Raw genomic sequence first — 17,169 nt, forward strand, 5'->3', positions numbered from 1 at the left:
TATTGAGTGCTTCTCGGACACCTGGCAATTCTTTTTTATACAGTGACTATACGACATAGATATTATCCGTGGCCATTTTAGAGATGGGGAAACTGAGGCTCAGAGAGGTTAAGCAACTTGGCCGGAGACCCAGTGGTCGTGCTGGGATTCAAACACAGTCCTGCTGTCCCAGGTCTGTGCTCTCAAGCACTCCCAGAGTCTCGTCACTAACAGGAACCAAACTAGCCTGGGTCACTCACTAGGTGCTGCTGGTGCGTCCACTGAAGGGCTAGAGGGCATGGGGCCTGGGACGGAGCAGGGTGGAGGCTACAGCCAGCTGGGGCCCCGAGCCATCCCCTGTTGAATGGACAAGGGCCCCAGGCTGCCTCACCATCTCCCCCTCTGCGGTCTGAACCAGAGTCAAGGGCCCTGCGTGGTGGACTCTCCCAGGAGCCAGGCTGGACATTCTCACCGCCCTTCTCCTCCTTTTCAGATTACAGTCAGGACGAGAAGGCCTTGCTTGGGGCATGTGACTGCAGCCAGAGTAAGTGACCCAGCCCCGCCTCTGTCCAGCCCCCTCACCGCCACAGCCCCGTGAACCCCAGGACCTGGCAGCAACGTGACGGGCCCACAGTCCACTCCATGGGGGTCCTGGTCAAAGTTGAAGGAGCGTGACTCTCTCTGTCCAATCTCTGAGAACTCGACATTTCTCTCCATCCACCTACCCATGTACCCACCCCCACAAAAGAAAAGTCATTCAGGAGGGGCCGTTCCCAGGGCCCAGCTGGAGAGCGCGTGGTCCCCTGCATCATCGGGGAGTTATTAGGAATGCAGACTCTCAGGCCCCACTCCGATGCGTTACGGGTTCGGAAGAGAGTTTGTACGGCCCAGGGCTTCCCTTAGCTTTAGTTCAGCACCTGCCGTTTGCTGTTTTATAGAACACAGAGGCGAGTCAGACGCTGTCCCAACCCTCTCGGGGCTCATAGCAAGGCCAGGATGGGGCAAAGCGCGTGACGTAGCCAGAACACAACATGTCAGGAGGTAGGGGCCCCACAGCTGTCTCAGTCCCCAAACCCTGTCCCGGCCCAGGTGTGCGGTCTGAAATAGAAACAGACGCAGGGAAACTGGTCCGGCGCCACGCGGCAGGGGGCACGATCGGCATCCACAGGGGTGCCGCGGAAGCACGGAGGGGAACACACCAGCTCCTCTCGGGAAAACAGCCTTTGGGGTTTGCAGTGAGCGCCTATCTCGGGAAACCTGTGTCGTTTACCCTTTTCCCATAAGAGCAGACAAAGGACCATCCTGAGCCCCCGCCACGCTCTCTGTGTCCCGACATGCTAGAATTTACCCTGCAGCCTTCGAAAGCAAATGCTGGTCTTCGGGGTCTTACTACGTAAGAGCAAAAAGAAGAAATCGGCTGGGTTTTTTGGAATGAGCAAAAGGTCACAGCCGTGAGGTCAGGCCCAGAAACAGGGTTCCCTCTCCCTTCTCCCCCTCACAGTTGTGAAACCCAGCGGGGTCCACCTCAAGCTGGTTCTCAGGTTCTCAGACTTCGGGAAGGCCATGTTCAAACCCATGAGGTAAGCGACCGCCTTCCTCACCCCCGCGTCCAGCTGTGGCAGCCGTGAGGGGGTTTGGACCAAAACTGAGTAAAGCTGGGCAGCGTGGGGAGGGCATCTCTTCCATGCAGGCCTATCAACTACTGGGAAGAAAAAGTTGTGTCCCTTTGAAAAGGGAGCGATCGCAGGGAGCCCACCTGGCTGGTTTAGCCAAGGCTCCAGAAGCAGGTAGGTAATTCTTGGGTGCACCCCCCCAAACACAGAGCCGCCATGTTTGAGGTGTTACATCGTTCTAAGTGATTGTGACGGTTAGTCGTGCAGGGTTAGTGTAGACCCGTAAGTGAGCCCTGGTGAGAGAGAGGAGGCAGAAGGAGCCAACACTGATGGAGAAACACGAGACCTTAAAGGAAAGCATAAAAGCAATGATAAACGGCACCTTGCCCCACCCCCCATCAGATCTATGAGTTGCATTCTCTGAGCGCCATTCTGACCTGGCAACTTAGGAGGGCTGTGATTTTTTTTTTTAAACTTAAAGCTAATTATACAGCCAGGGAGCTTGACTTTCACTTCTCTCATGTGGGGAGGAATACCACTCACACTGGCCGCGTTTTATGTGCAGGAAAGGACTGGAAGTCCCAGCCTCCAGCCTCTTCTCTGCCCCATCACTTACAAACAACCTGCAAAGACGGTCCAAATGAACCAGTTTTCTTCCTGAAGAGAATGCAAAACTTTCCAACGTTGGGTCAAAAAAAACATTTTGTCTATTCTTAGGCCATAACACAAACTTTAATCTGCATTTGTATAAAATTTCATCCAAAGCCAAACAGCATCATTTTAAAACATATTTCTTGGAAAAGCATGCATTTTTTTTCTATAGGTCATTTAAAGTAAAAAAACAAACACACAGACACACACCACATGTGTCCCTTATTAAAAAGGGAAAGTAGAAGTTTATCTTTGGATAATGTAAATTATGACCATAATTAAAGATCATATTTTTCCCATAATCTGTAGAATAGAGACACTGAGAAATACACCAGTGCTTGTCAAACTCACTGAGAAGCCCTCACTGATGTAGAAATGATTTTCAAATTTAAAACCACATTGAGACAGGCCATACAGACACGGGGAAATGATGTTTTAGAAAATTCTAAAAGGTGTTGGAGGGACTGTGGATTCTTACAGATGGAATTCAGGACTTAAAATGTGGAGATGGGGACGCGTGGACACGTCCCTTGCTTGCCCAGGCATCCGGCGGCGACGCTAGTGAGGAGAAGGGGGCTCGCCCGGACACGGAGGCCTCTCCTCTCAACGTGGCCGCGCCTTTTAAAACAGGACGCCTGCTCTTGGCAGCCCCTCACCGTGGTTTCCAGGACTTGTGTTTTTGGCAGCGTGCACGTGGCTATTTCAATCGCGGGAGCCGTGTATTTACTGCTTTCTGCACCATTGTGTGTATTTACACTTGAATTGCTCGGGCAGCCCTCGCACAGTCCCCCCACCCCCGCCCCGCAGATTATGAAACTAGATCATCGTTCTGCCCTGTGTATTCGCAACAAGGCGAGTCAAGCTCGGGGCCAGAGGCCACGCTGCCCCGAAGGATTGGGAGGCAACTTCGGAACATTCGTACCCAGCCAGCCCATCACACGCGGGCAGGCCTGTTGCTTTTCAGGAATCCACCAGCGATTTTAAAATGTGTATAAATCAATATTCTCTGCACCGGCCTCCCTCCAGCCTCTGGCTGGGCTCCCGTTCAGGACCCAGCTGAGGTTCCTCTGAGGGGACAGGCTCATGTATCCACCCTGTCACCCTAAGACCTGGACCTTTTCTGTTCTTCAAATGTCAGTGGTATTAAACTGCATCCCTAGGACACTTTTCCTTGGAGAAAAGCCCCGCCTCCTCCCCCACCTCGAACTCTTGACTTCTGGGTCTCCGCCACCTCTGGCTGGCCAGCCGGTCCCTCTCTTCTCTTTACACCTGCCCGAGAATGTCTATACACCCTCCCAACTCAACTACCTTTTAAAAGGATCAGCCACTGTCACCAAAGTGGCTCCAGTAGGAGACGTGGTCCAGGGACTGCCTGCAGGACAAGGTCCTACAAGAAGCCCGAGAGTCTTCTCCCGGCCACGGGAGCCACAGGAGCCACGGGAGCCACGGGAGGCTCGGGGAGGTCCCTGGCCTGCCGTTCCATCAGGCACATGTACATTAAAAGCATGAAAGCCTGTTTTTCTCTCCCTGCGATCATGCTTCTCAGCTCCCTTCTCAGGCTCCTGACCAGGTCTGAGTCCAGGGCGTGATTCCTCCCTTCCTTCCAGACAGCAGCGAGATGAAGAGACACCCGCAGACTTCTTCTACTTCATTGACTTTCAGAGACACAATGCTGAGATCGCAGCTTTCCACCTGGACAGGTAGGGCTGGGCCCCAGGGACATGGCGTTCACCACAGAGGCCGATGGCCCGACGGGCGCTGGGCGGACCCTCAGGTGGGACCTCCCTGGCACCCTGTCTTCCTCGCGAACCTCAGTGATGCCTTTGAACTCAACACATCTCCCGTTCAAACCCACGTTTGAAAAACACAAGGCCTCTAATGTAATGAAAAGAATGACGTAGAAAGAAAACTAACCACCCCGCCAGGCTGCTCAGGCTGCCAGCTTGGACCTGACCTTGCCCTTAGCTCTAGTTTCCTGATTGGAAACGGGGAGAACGCATCCATTCCCATGTATCCCAGGAGCCTTAAGGTAATGATATTAAAAGGTGAAAGCACATCCCTCAACTTCCTCCCCTCCCATTTGCCCGTCGTGGCTACTCAAGGTTGTGTTCTATGGACTGGCCACTGGGGCACCACCCCAGGAGCTTTTCAGAAATCCAGAAGCTCGGGCTCACCCTGGACCCTCTGAATCGGAGCCTGCATGTGAGTGAGCACCCAGGTCGCTCATATGCCCAGTGAAGTATGAAAAGCTCTGACCTAGAACACAGCTTGGACCGTGGGAAGGCTTGCCCAGGAGGCTTGCTGGAATCAGGACCGCTTTGCCACCCCTTCTCCCAGCCCCACAGACACAGGTTCACCCAGGCGCGGTCAGCTCAGTACCACAGCGCACCCTGGGCTGGGTGTGGTCAGGGACAAACGTCCATTTCTAAGGGGCGACCATCCGACCCCCTGCCGATCCCCCAGACGTGACCAGGGCTTTTCTCTCCTCCAGGATTCTGGACTTCCGACGGGTGCCACCCACAGTGGGGAGGCTAGTCAATGTCACCAAGGAAATCCTAGAGGTCACCAAGAATGAAATCCTGCAGAGTGTTTTCTTCGTCTCTCCAGGTAGAGTACCGGCCAGAGCAAGGCTATGGGTGGAGGAGGGTCGGCCCCGTGGCCGCCGACGCGTTCCCCGTGGTCTGAGTGACCGCCGGCCCTCGTCGGGATGGGTGCACGCTGCCCTCGGACTCTCCCACCCCGGCCCAGCTGAGCGTCACACCAGATGATCGGGGGATGGGAAAGGGTCGTAGGTGAGATGCCAAGTAGCCTGTGTGGGCGACAGTGCCAGCCTCCCTGGACTCTGACGTTACCCACGCAAGCGAGGAGCGTCCAACCATCTGGATGGGAGGCAGTGAGAGCGGGGCCCGCACTTGCTCTGCTCGGAGGCATTTGAAAAACTGGACACTCGGTTTCAGAGCAACTCGCGAGCCCTGACATCTGGGGAAGCAGTATTTTCTTCTGCTGTTGCCTCTGCCCCAGCTGTGAGCTGAGGCTTTCCCTTCCCTCCCGGAGCATTTTCGGGGGGCGAGGGCAGGAACACGGCACTGCCTGCTTCTCTTAGTCCTTCTCTTTCCTCCCACGCCCCCCAGCCAGCAACGTGTGCTTCTTTGCCAAGTGCCCGTACATGTGCAAGACCGAGTATGCCGTCTGCGGCAACCCGCACCTGCTGGAGGGCTCCCTGTCCGCGTTCCTGCCGTCCCTCAACCTGGCGCCCAGGCTGTCTGTGCCCAACCCCTGGATCCGCTCCTACTCGCTGGCAGGAAAGGAGGAGTGAGTTGACGCCCGGGCCACGATGCCATGCCCACGGCCCTGCAGTCTTGTCCCTGAGTGGTTGCGGTCCCTGCACCAAGGCCTTGCCACTAACCTGGCTCTTGGACCCCAAAACCCCAATCATTTCCTGATCTCAGACCGACCCTGGGGCCAGCTGTGCCTGCTCTCCTCCTTCGGTTCATGTATTCAGTTACCAAGAGCCTTCTAAGTGCTGGGGGTACGGAAACGAAAGACACGGGCTCTCCCCAGCCTGGGGTGGGGGGGCGGTCAGACGGGCAGGCAGATTACGAAAACACAGCAGCACCCTTGCTGTCACACAGAGAAGCAAGGGGGGACACCCACTGCACCTGAGGAAGCCCCGGGAAGCCCAGGCCCCAGCTGGGATCAGGGAGGCAGGGATTTGGGGGGGTGAGGGGAGGTGTGAGGAGGGCCCCCAACACGTTGCCATCTTGGCTTTTCCAGCCCCAGGACTTCTTCTCCCCCCCAGGTGGGAGGTCAATCCGCTTTACTGCAACACCGTGAAGCAGACCTACCCGTACAACAGCAGCAACCGTCTTCTCAACATCATCGACATGGCCATCTTCGACTTCCTGATCGGTGGGTCCCCACGCTCGGGCGCCTGGCGACAGCGGCCTCTGCCGTGGGGCTGGGATTCGCCGTGATCTTGGGCAATGAGTTGGAGCCTGGACCATGAGGCCTGCGTAGCCTCGCACGGCCCACGGCCTCGGAAAGGGGCAGAGGTCCCAGAGGACAGAGGTTCATATGCTCCCCTCTTTCGAGAGCACGTCACTCAGACGGCATGCCCACGGTGGGTCTGTGTGCTCGCTTAGCTCCCCCCTCCCCCCTGCACCGTCCCTACTAACCGTGGGAAACAGCCTGGGGCCCTGGGTTCAGACCCCTGACTCAACTGCAGACAGGCTTCCAGGCCTGGGAAGGGGGGGGGGGGTGCCGGGGGGACGCAGAGGTCAGAAGCACCCGCCCTCCTTTGCAGGCAACATGGACCGGCACCATTACGAGATGTTCACCAAATTCGGGGATGATGGGTTCCTCATTCACCTCGACAATGCCAGAGGGTAAGTGTCCCGGCACCGCTGTCCCGGCCGTGGCCCGGAGGTGCTGCTCAGGAGGCCCCCGGAGAATGAGGTCCTTCCTCAGTCACGTTCCCGGTCGCCCTGCCCTCCTTGTTCTATTTCCTTTTTCTCCCCATCTTTGCTAAGTCACGCTGGGTTCTCCTCCCACCTGAGCGCGCTGGTGAAACACACGGACGTTTCCACACGGTTCTACTACGTGGTTCAGCCCTGGAGGCAGAGCGCATGGCTCCTCCCCGGTTGTCTGGCCCTCTGTAGTTAGGGAATGAATGAATGAATGAATGAACGAATGATGCTTGGCTGTAACCTCTTCGCACGGAGGCTTTGGAGAGCTGCTTGAGGAAGGGGCTGATCCCTGGCATTTTACCCCGGGCTGTGGGTCAGAACGAGGCTGAGGCAGAGGAGAGAGGAAACCATTAGGAGGGACGGCTGGGGGGTCAGCCTGAAAGCCCGTCTCCCCTTCCAGGTTTGGACGACACTCCCAGGACGAACTCTCCATCCTGTCGCCGCTGTCCCAGTGCTGCAGGTGAGCTCCAGCTCCAGGGCAGGTGGCAACGGTGACCCTCCAGCCCACTTGCTACCAAGCTCCGAAGGTCCTAGTGTTGACTGGTCTAGGACCCCGGTGGGGAGGGTGGCAGGAATGACCTCATTTCTTGTCCACGTACAGAACTTTCCCCGCATGTGTCCGCACGGGATGAAGGAGGACCTTGTCTCTTAGACCCTTCAGTCACTGACTCTGATCTCTCACCCACTCGGAGACGCGCTCGCCCTTGCAGAGCCGAGAGTCTGACGCGGCGAATCCGATCTCTGGTCGCTCAGCACTCAGAGTCGCTCATAAATATCACTTGCTCACCATCTAAAAATTCCTGATTCAAGTCCCATAAACTGGGGGCGCCCGGCTGGCTCAGTCAGTCGAGCATGCAACTCTTGATCTCGGGGTCGTGGGTTCAAGACCCGCATTGGGTGCAGAGATTACGTAAAAATAAAATCCTTGGGGCGCCTGGGTGGCTCAGCCAGCTGAACGTCCGACTCTTGGTTTTGGTGGTCATGATCTTGGGGTCGTGGGATCGAGTCCCAGGCCAGCCTCCACGCGCAGTCAGCTTAAGACTCTCTCCCCCTCTGCCCCTCCCCCCTCTAAAATAAACAAAACAGATCTTTTAAAAAAATAAAAAAACAAAATCTTTAAGAAGTCCCATAAACTCGTGTCCGATTGAAAGGAAGTACCTGGACTTTGCATGGCCGCCATGCTCTAGAGCCTGTCTACCCCACTTCCGTACCTCTCTGGTGTCAAAGTCCGGCTGGTGGAAGGTCGGCCCGCTCAGCTGCAGTTTCCAGAACTAACCAGAAATCTGGGATGCACGCCTAGCAAAACCACCTCATTCACTTGCAGCTGGAAAACTCTGAGCAGAGCCTGTTCTCTACCCACTTCGGTTCGTTTAAACATGCCTCCGTCCATCCCCCCCTCTCCCCCCCAGGAGGCTACGCAGGGGTTGATGATGACAAGTCAGACAATTAAGCTGCTTACACATGTGAGTGCAAGTCAGATTCTCACAGAAAAAGAAATCAAAATCCTAAAGTCGAGATTGGCTCCACCCCATTTCCATCCCTCTAAGAGGCTGACACAGAGAAATATAAAGTTGGCAAGAAACAGCTTAGAGGCTGAGGGTACCCATATGGCTTTTGAGATGGCAAACCTCTTCATCATTTCACCTACCAGAAACTTCTCTTGGTGGGTTTAAATCTCCTTGAGATGTCATTAACTAACTGTCACTTATTTCCTTTTCCCTGGTTTTCATTAACATGTGCTTGAGAAGACACGGAGGGGGGGGCAGGGGAGAAGGCTCCAGAACATCAGCTATGACAGCTGTTTGTGGGGGAAAGTAGTTCAGGCAAGCTTTTCTCTTCACATTTACTTATTTGCCTATGACTCTGTCCTTCCAGAATAAAAAAGAAAACGCTTTTGCACCTGCAGCTGCTGGCCCAGGCCGACTACAGACTCAGTGACGTGATGCGGGAGTCTTTGCTAGAAGACCAGCTCAGCCCTGTCCTCACAGAGCCCCACCTCCTGGCCCTGGACCGGAGACTCCAAATCATCCTACAGACGGTGGAGGCGTGCGTGGAGGCCCATGGAGAGCAGAGTGTCGTAGCCACTGACTCAGCAGAACAGTCCGTCCCAGACTCTAGCCAGGCTAACTTGACAAGCTAAGGGCTGGATGAAGCCAGATTTCAGGAACTACCCCTGGAGTGGACTCTTGGGTGCGGACCACTGCTTCCTCGCAGCCCTGTCAATGCTGGGGGTGCTGGGTCATGAGCTCTGGAAGAGGTAGGGCCCTGGGATGATTCCACAAGAGCAAAAGAAGAGGGATCCACTGAACTTTCTCCCTGGGTGCATGACTTCTCTACTGGACCTCCTTGGCTCCCTCTTTCCCAGAAAGCACTGCTTCATGAAGGCCATAGACCATCTCCTGAGCCCACTGGGAAATGTGGATAGGAGTTGGGCTTTGAAGGTTTGGAAGCCTTGTCCCAGGAAAGAGTAGAACAAATAAAATTAAAGGACACCAACGGACACCTAGCTGACCTCCAGATCCTTATTCTATCTACAAGGATAGTTTCTGATCCAGATGAAACACCTGGCATCTCACGAGCAGACAAAAAAAACCTACACATGGTCGCTCTCAAACGGGTTGAAAGTAGCCTTCACACTTTCTTTGCTGTCCCAGGCACTGTGGCCCAACGGAATACAGTAATCCCCCATTTACCAGTTCAGAAGTAATTTCTCAGAAATGTTATTACAAGGGGTAAGAACAACAGAGGAATTTGCTCAGAATATCTGCAAAGGGATGTTTTCAATCTGAAGAGTATTTAAATACCAACCAAAATAACATCAAGTATGTCAGATTCGGCCTCCAGCAACAATAGAAGGAACTGTCATGAAGGGACAACCAGTGTAGTCTTGAGGGTGAAAAAGCCGGGGAATGGGCCTAGGAGGTGCGTGCACCTGGACCCAGGCAAGAGAAAAGCCAGGGCCTCCCACTGCCCACCCACCACGATCCTCTTTCCCACAAGGTCCTGGAACTGTCACCCACCTGACACTCTAGATGCCCCTCCCCTCAGCTGCTTTATCAAACAAGGACTAGATCAAGTTGACTTTTTTTTAAAGATTTTATTTGAGAGACAGGGAGTAAGGGAGAGCACGAGCAGGGGCAGAGGGAGAGGAAGCAGACTCCCCACTGAGCAGGGAGCCTGAGGTGGGACTCCATCCCAGGACCCTGGGATTATGACCTGAGTCAAAGGCAGACGCCTAACCAACTGAGCCACCCAGGCGCCCCTCAAGTTGACTTTTGAAGCTTCCCTTAAAAATGGATGAATCAGGGACCTCATCCCCTCAGCCTTCTCCCTACTGAGTTGCCAACACGTGAGACACCATTCATAGGAGGCTTTGTCTCTTATTCTGTAATTCATGTCTGAAAACCCAAATGATAGGAATGTATTCACACTACGGAGTGATGAGTTTACAAGCAAAAATGGCTGATTTTAGCACATCCACTTCTCTGATAAAGGCCAGAGGCTCCAATTTTAGAATTGGAGGGGGGGGTGAAAGAAGTTGTCGGTGGGTGCCAGGTCAGGCAGCGGAGAGGTCGTCTAAGCCCTGACAAGTGACACGAGTCTTTCTGACCCACCCGGTACCCCACATCCCTGGCGCGTTACCCCTGACCCTATGTCTCCATGACAATGACGTCAGTGCCGTTCACAGAGCTCCTCCCAGGTGAGAGTCAGCGGACAGGTTTCCCAGCCTCCCAAACACCCACAAAGAATCCCTTACCTCCAAGGGACACAGGAAAAAACGGGCTCACAAAATCACACAAGTCAATGATTTAAACCTACTCCCAAGTGTTCTTTCCACTGTCATACAAAAACCCAACAGTACTTCAGTCTGTGAAGTTATGTTTCTTTACATAAAAAACTCACCCCGTTAGTAGACCCTCCCCCCAGAGACTTCCATCCCCCGCAGGTACCACCACTGCTCAGGGCTTCCCACTTTGTGAACTGTCTCCTACCTGCAGACATCACCGTCTTTGGGCGGAGGGACCGGGTAACTGCACACAATGGTCTTGGGCGTCAAGCCGCAGAGCCTGCGGAAGGTAAGTCACAGCTCCATCTCAAACCCGGCCACTTCTAGGACAGCGCACTGGCTTTCAGGTGGCCTAGAACAGACACTGTGGTGTAGCTTCCAAAGCGTAGCAGAATGGAGTTTGACAATACATGATGTACCAACTTACCTAATTTTTTACGTAAAACCCCATTATTTTTTCACTAATGCAAAGATTAAGACTCTATCGTTTGTCAAAAATACATTTGTCAGAAAATAAGAGACTGCTTTCTCGGAACTGTCAGGTTCTCCCAACAGGTCCATGTTGGACCACCGTTCAATTTCCCATCACATAAAAATTCTCCTGCCTCTTCATAAAAACTTTTCACATTACTACTGACAATGAAATGAAAAATGAACGGGAACTGTACGGTACATAAATCGGTAGGGAAAGGGGTTTGAAGGAATTCATTTTTGCCTGCCTAAAGCCAGGACGATCTGAGTCTCAAGACTGTAAGAAGTGCAGCTGGGTCTCTTACTCATGGTAGTTTTATCAAGTTACCAGGGACACCGACTTAGTGGAGACAGAACCATCTGCTCCTGGAGGAAACACATGGTTTAGGTTCCCGAGAGCCTCTAGTTACAGTATTTCTGTAAATAAATCAATACATAAGCTTGTCTTACCTGTTAAGGTGCGTTAAAGACACCACATTACGTACCGCTGATTTAGAACACGGAGCATGACTCACGCCTTAAAGAAGCTACTGAATACGCTTCTCGGCAAGACACACATCACAGGAACACTAGCCAGCACTTCGGCACTACACGTGGGGGCCACTTTAAGTCCTGAAATCACCAACAGAAAGCACAAAAATGCCAGAGCAGCACGGGACAGACCGTGAGGCAGACATGCGATGGCAGGAGAGCCAGAACCACAAGGCAGAGCAAGGTTTGGTCGATCTCAGTGGCACGCGCACGTCGGGAGAATCAAAGTCTTTGCCACTCTGCTCACGTCCAGGAAGGACGGAGAGAGTGCTCCGAGTACCGACTTGGGGCTTCCTAATAAATTTTAGCAGCTAGGCAAATTCACAGGATTCACAAATACACCACCACGAGTAACGAGGACGAACTGCACTCGTTCGACTGTCACCAAGCTGATAAAACAAAAGCTCTCCATCTAGTGGTGACTTTGAGAATCACAAAGCGACTTCAGCCAAATGGGCAGAACTTGCACAAAACGAAAAAACGACGCTCCGTGGCTTGAGGTTTAGGTCAACTCAGGAGGAAGTCGCAGCTCTGAACTTAACGTTAACAAATTTTAACATTAAATGTACACAACACTGATTTCTATGTGAGAGCTCCACCGGCTAAGAAGGGAGAGACTGAACTCCCCCTTTTAGCATCTCCTCTCCGCAGCCTTTCCTGGCGGCGGCACGGCAGCTACCGAGCGGGACACATGAAACGGTGATCTGGCCACTGCCTCTCAATGCTGTCCTAGCCCATCCAGAAATTCGCAGCCAGGGCCGAACAAAAGTACAAAAAGGTTCAGTTGTTCATCTGTGATTGTGGAGATAAAGCAGTATTAAGAAAATGAACGTCACGCTACTTCAATTTTTAAAATGTCAATATTTCAGTCATTAAAAAACAAACAAACAATTCCGCATGAGCCAGTGTTCTAGAAGGAGAATGAAACTAGCCAGTGGAGTCAACCCAAGGAAGTTCTCCTCAGTTACATTCTGTGGTGACTGAATGTCCCCCCTCCAGGGCGCTGAGGGAAGGGGCCACTGAATCCAGGCAAAGTGCATCTGTTACAAAGCAGCACAAATTAAAGAATGTTCTAGAACACATCTCCAACTTCACTGGATATGAAGGAATTAATACCAATAATGAGTACAACTTAGTCCTCTCAGAAATCTGAGGAATATCAGAAGTAAGACTTTATGAATGTAAAATACACCGAAGTAAGCATACCTAAATACCCAAAGGCATGTATTAAATGTAAAGCACAGAGTATGCTGATCCAGATATAACATTTCCCATGAAGTCTGGGAAAGTTCCAAGACCAGAGAACCAGTCGGTCTCACATAAAAAGGAACTCTTTGGGCTTTTGATTTAATCTTTTCCTTCTATTACTCAGTAAACAGATCTGCTTCAACTCAATCACGCTTCCAGCAAGGATTTGAGATGGATTCACTGGAATGGATTGGAAAGCACTGAAAACAAACTTTATTCTTTCAAAACACTAATCCCGTAATTCATTCTTGATTTTCATTCTTACCCACCAGATTAAAAGTTTCTGGGGGAGACGGAGAAGAGGACAAGAAGGAAAGGAAAAGGGGAAGAAAAACTGATTCATTTAAGGATTTAAATTATTTAATCGTTTTTTTATTACTTGACCTACCGTTAAGACAATCTATAACAAAAAGAATAGAGTATATTAGCACACACAGTATAATCAGACTAGTAACCGGGACGCGATACAAAATGGTCCTGGGGCCATCTATACTTTCTAAAGCAGCGCGTCTCTTAAATCCCTTACCACGCCCAGAAATCATGACTTCTAAAGCCCTGAACATCAACTAGGACAAATTATGCCAATTGTGATATACTCAGATTGCACAAAGAGAAAGCTTTAAATGTGATAATTTTTAAATTGAGACTTAAAATTCCTTAGATTAAAAACTACAAAAGGGAGTAAACAGCAAGCCAAATGATTTTAAAGCAAAACTCATTTAGAAAGCATTATACGTATCTAAATATACATGAACGTGATTATATACATATATGAAAACTGTGCAAATTTGTGGCATTCTAAATAATTCACTTAAGTACAATTTTGGCATTTAAACAAAGATCAAATCAAGCTTTAAGCTAATAAGAACATAACTTTTATTTTTAATTTTTTAAATAGAAAAAGGTAGCTAGACACAAAGTACAGATCAGAAAACCCTCATTTAATATAGATTATTTTGAAAAATAAAAAAAATTTGTAATAAGGTGGCTTTCTATCTCACACTAAAATGTAAATAAAACCTCTTTCCCAGATCTATACTCCAAACTTAATAACAACCTAAAAACTGTTCAATTCTATGAAACAAATCTACCATGACCGATTTAAATTACCCGGGAAAGGGCAGGAGAGGGGGTTAGTAATCAGAGCCAGTTGCACACAGATGGAAAAATGCTTGCAGTCACTCCCATACAGAACCCTACATTATATATAAATCACAATGAAAATAAAAGTGCCTAACGTTACAGAACTGTGAGATTTTGTTTAAAAAAAAAAATCAATAATAATAAAAGTAAACTGTTGGGTATCATTGGTGCACATGGAATAATGTAACGTATAAGGATGAAAAGGCTGGAAAATACTGACAAACAATTAAGACTCAAAACACAAGTTTACTTTAAAAAACCAAACAGGTTTGCCAGAGAAAACAAACGCTAAATAGGAAAGCAGACCTTTTCAGCAGGCTGGCCTTTTAGACCGCTCTGAAACAGCACAGGCACACCCTACCCCACCCCGACCCACCACAAACTCCGGGTGACGTAGAAAGGGAGAAAGGGAAAACCAAAGTGAAACACTTCTTCCCAAATCTCATGTCCCAGTGAAGTTAGTGGGACAGAGTCCCCAACACTGAACTTCGTCCCCCTGGCATTCCTCCTTTACCAACGTCACCTCCATTCTTCTACTGGGCCGTTTGTTCCATCTACCCCTGTCTCCTCCCAGCGAACCCAATCTCCTGCGGCCAGCGCTTAGTGAGCACAGGAGAGAATCCTGGAGCCAACTGAAGGACGTCGTACATTCAGCCAAAAGCTCTAAGTTAACAACCAAGAGTGTAGACCTCAAATTCTTACTCCCGATTCAGCATCTGGTGATCAGTATTTGGCACTAGCTGAATAAAGGTCTAATCAGAATTTTTGAGCTGAGGCAGATGTAGTCAAGTCATAACTCAGTATTTGTCGTCTATGATTTGGTTTCAAACTCCAAAGGCAGGCACAGGTAGCCACACCCACACGTTTCAGAATTGGAGGAAACACTACTAACAAGATACAAAGAAAACCAGGCGGGTGGGCTTGACATAAATTCTGGTTAAGAGAAAAAAAAAAAAAAAAAAAAGTCAACAGATCATTATCCATCCGGTAACTAGCAAAAACGGGCATTTTTCCACCCTTAAACTAGTTTAAATACAGGCAGATGTCTTTCTACTACACTAAGATTTTTCTAGATCTGTTTTTTCCTAATCCTCAGAGCTTAATGAGAAATCATTTATCCTATAAAGAAACACAGCATATATGGCCACAGTCTAAAATATGCTTATGAGAACTGGAAAATGATGTCACTTAAAAAAACAAGTCTCGCACTGTTACATCATGAGTCTACGGTAATTCACGCGGTGCAGGGAGGCACCCTCACCAGAAAGCAGGGCGCGCTGCCTAGGCTGAACACTAACACTGCACAGAGAGAAGCAGTAACAGCAAGGTCTCCACAGAACTCTTTCTATTTATTTAACTGTGTATGAGCATTCGGTCAATGCTCCAAATTATAAACGGTGCATTAATATAAACAGACGAGAAGCTGCGGTACGAGCGGCCACGTGGCGCCGCGGAGAGGAAGAGAAAGCAGTCTGCAGAGTGAAGCCCGACCGGGGGAGGAGAGGAGGGAGGCACAGGAGGCAGATCTCAGACAGACAGCGACACGAAACTGTTGTACTGCTGGATGTTTCGCTTGAGGATATCTGAGCACGGGCCGAGAACGCGCTCGAATCTGGGTCGGTCCAGCTTCACGCACTTCAGGGGGCCACGGGCCACCACGGTGGCGGCGCGAGGGCGGTTCATCAGGAGCGCGATTTCACCTGGTGGGGGGAGAAGACACGGGGCTGGTGAGCACCGACGGGACACATCGCACGGGGACGCGCTTCTCCCAGCAGCGAGGAAACAAGGCTTACTGGTCTTACTAACTCAGTAACTTAGGACAAGCCACTCGACATTGCACTTAAAAAAAAAAAAACACAACTGATAGACAGGAAACAATGAGCAACTTGATTATTACCAGGGTAAAGGCAGGCATTCCAAAATCTCACTCTCTCTCTCTCAGAGCCAAAAAGACTACAGTTAAAAAATAAACTTTGGGAGAAAGACAAAATTAAGAAGGACTATGCTATCTCACTGAAAGGTGACTTAAGCTACATATTTATTTCAAGGAAATCCACATACCAAAATAATCAGAAGGCCCCAATCTTCCCACTTCAACAAACTCCTCATTTTCTGACCGACGCTGTAGCACAGCAGCGGAACCCTATAATAAAATCACCAAGCGGCAAGACAAATACTTTCAAATCCAGGGTGACATTTTAAACATCCAATGCAATTCTGACTACTTGGTTTAAAAAAAAAAAAAAAGAAAGGATTCAGCAGTGATTTCAATCGTCCCGTCCACATAAAAGATGACTGAGAAGAGTCCCACCTGAGCGTCAAGGCCCATCTACCCAGCAGCCCCTGCTGGGAGGGTCTACTCATCACGCTGAGGAACCTAAAGGGCTCAGACTCAGGTTTGCAAACTGCAGCCAGAGGGCCAGACCCAAGCTCACGGTTTGTTTTTATAAATAAAATGTTATAGGAACAACACGCCCACTCATTTACACACTGTCCTGTGGCTGCTTCTGCACTGTGACCAGGGCTGAGTCTGCAACAGAACCCCTGTGGCTCACAAAAGCCTCTACGACTGACCAACTGGCCTTTCAGAGAAAGAGTCCCTCGACTCCTGAATTATCCAATTAGCATCTACTGAGCCCCTTGCACAGAAAATCTGCTCTTTGGCTCTGCTTGGCAGGCAAGAGTATCTGTTATACATTTCCATGAACTGTGAAGATATAAAACATACAAACTGTTAGAATTTAAATACTTGCCTTTAATCCTTGTTTGCCAAATAGTCCAGACATATGATTTTAACAAGGATGTTACAGAACCATAACCATTATGCTAAATGGTTGAGTTTCACTTGGCTTGCATAAGAACTGAGTAGGGCAGAACTTGGCTATTACTTCATGAACAGCCCTTCCAGAATCTGACTCAAACTCATTTAAAATGTGGTAACCTGCGTGCGTGGGTGGCTCAGTCGCTGAGGCATCTGCCTTCAGCTCAGGTCGTGATCCCAGGGTCCTGGGATTGAGTCCTGCATCGGCCTCCCTGCTCAGCGGGGAGTCTGCTTCTCCCTCTCCCTCCGCCCCTCCCCCATTTGTTCTCTTTCTCTCTCAAAAAAATAAATAAAATCTTCTAAAAAACTAAAAAATAAGTAAAATAAAATGTGGTGACCTGGCAGAAAACCAAACAGCCCCATTTCAAAGTGAAAGATAATTTTTAAATAAAACTGTCAGGTATTGCCCCCTTTTTCTCTCTTATGCTATATATTATATATATATTTTTTCTCTTATGC

The 17,169-nt window shown here is 50.1% G+C and overlaps 2 protein-coding genes across 5 annotated transcripts in view; one reads left to right on the plus strand and one right to left on the minus strand.

Annotated features, from left to right (window-relative positions):
- Positions 1-9,213, plus strand: part of FAM20A (FAM20A golgi associated secretory pathway pseudokinase) — a 45,921-nt gene extending 36,708 nt beyond the window's left edge. For all 3 annotated transcript variants that reach the window (XM_008693674.2, XM_040640331.1, XM_040640332.1), the window contains exons 3-11: positions 473-523; positions 1,481-1,559; positions 3,851-3,943; positions 4,735-4,850; positions 5,375-5,555; positions 6,043-6,152; positions 6,547-6,628; positions 7,110-7,169; positions 8,585-9,213. In XM_008693674.2, the coding sequence (XP_008691896.1) occupies positions 473-523; positions 1,481-1,559; positions 3,851-3,943; positions 4,735-4,850; positions 5,375-5,555; positions 6,043-6,152; positions 6,547-6,628; positions 7,110-7,169; positions 8,585-8,849 (1,037 nt within the window). In that variant the 3' untranslated portion in view covers positions 8,850-9,213. The remainder of the gene's footprint in view (positions 1-472; positions 524-1,480; positions 1,560-3,850; positions 3,944-4,734; positions 4,851-5,374; positions 5,556-6,042; positions 6,153-6,546; positions 6,629-7,109; positions 7,170-8,584) is intronic.
- Positions 9,214-15,219: 6,006 nt separating this feature from the next.
- The window catches only part of PRKAR1A (protein kinase cAMP-dependent type I regulatory subunit alpha), a 19,993-nt gene continuing 18,043 nt past the window's right edge, over positions 15,220-17,169 (minus strand). For both annotated transcript variants that reach the window (XM_008693672.2, XM_040640333.1), the window contains exons 10-11: positions 15,951-16,032; positions 15,220-15,589 (exon numbers count right to left, since the gene is read on the minus strand). In XM_008693672.2, coding sequence (XP_008691894.1) covers positions 15,417-15,589; positions 15,951-16,032 — 255 coding nt within the window. In that variant the 3' untranslated portion in view covers positions 15,220-15,416. The remainder of the gene's footprint in view (positions 15,590-15,950; positions 16,033-17,169) is intronic.

This window comes from Ursus maritimus, unplaced genomic scaffold (genome assembly GCF_017311325.1).
Source record: "Ursus maritimus isolate PB19 unplaced genomic scaffold, ASM1731132v1 scaffold_24, whole genome shotgun sequence".
NCBI lineage: Eukaryota > Metazoa > Chordata > Mammalia > Carnivora > Ursidae > Ursus > Ursus maritimus.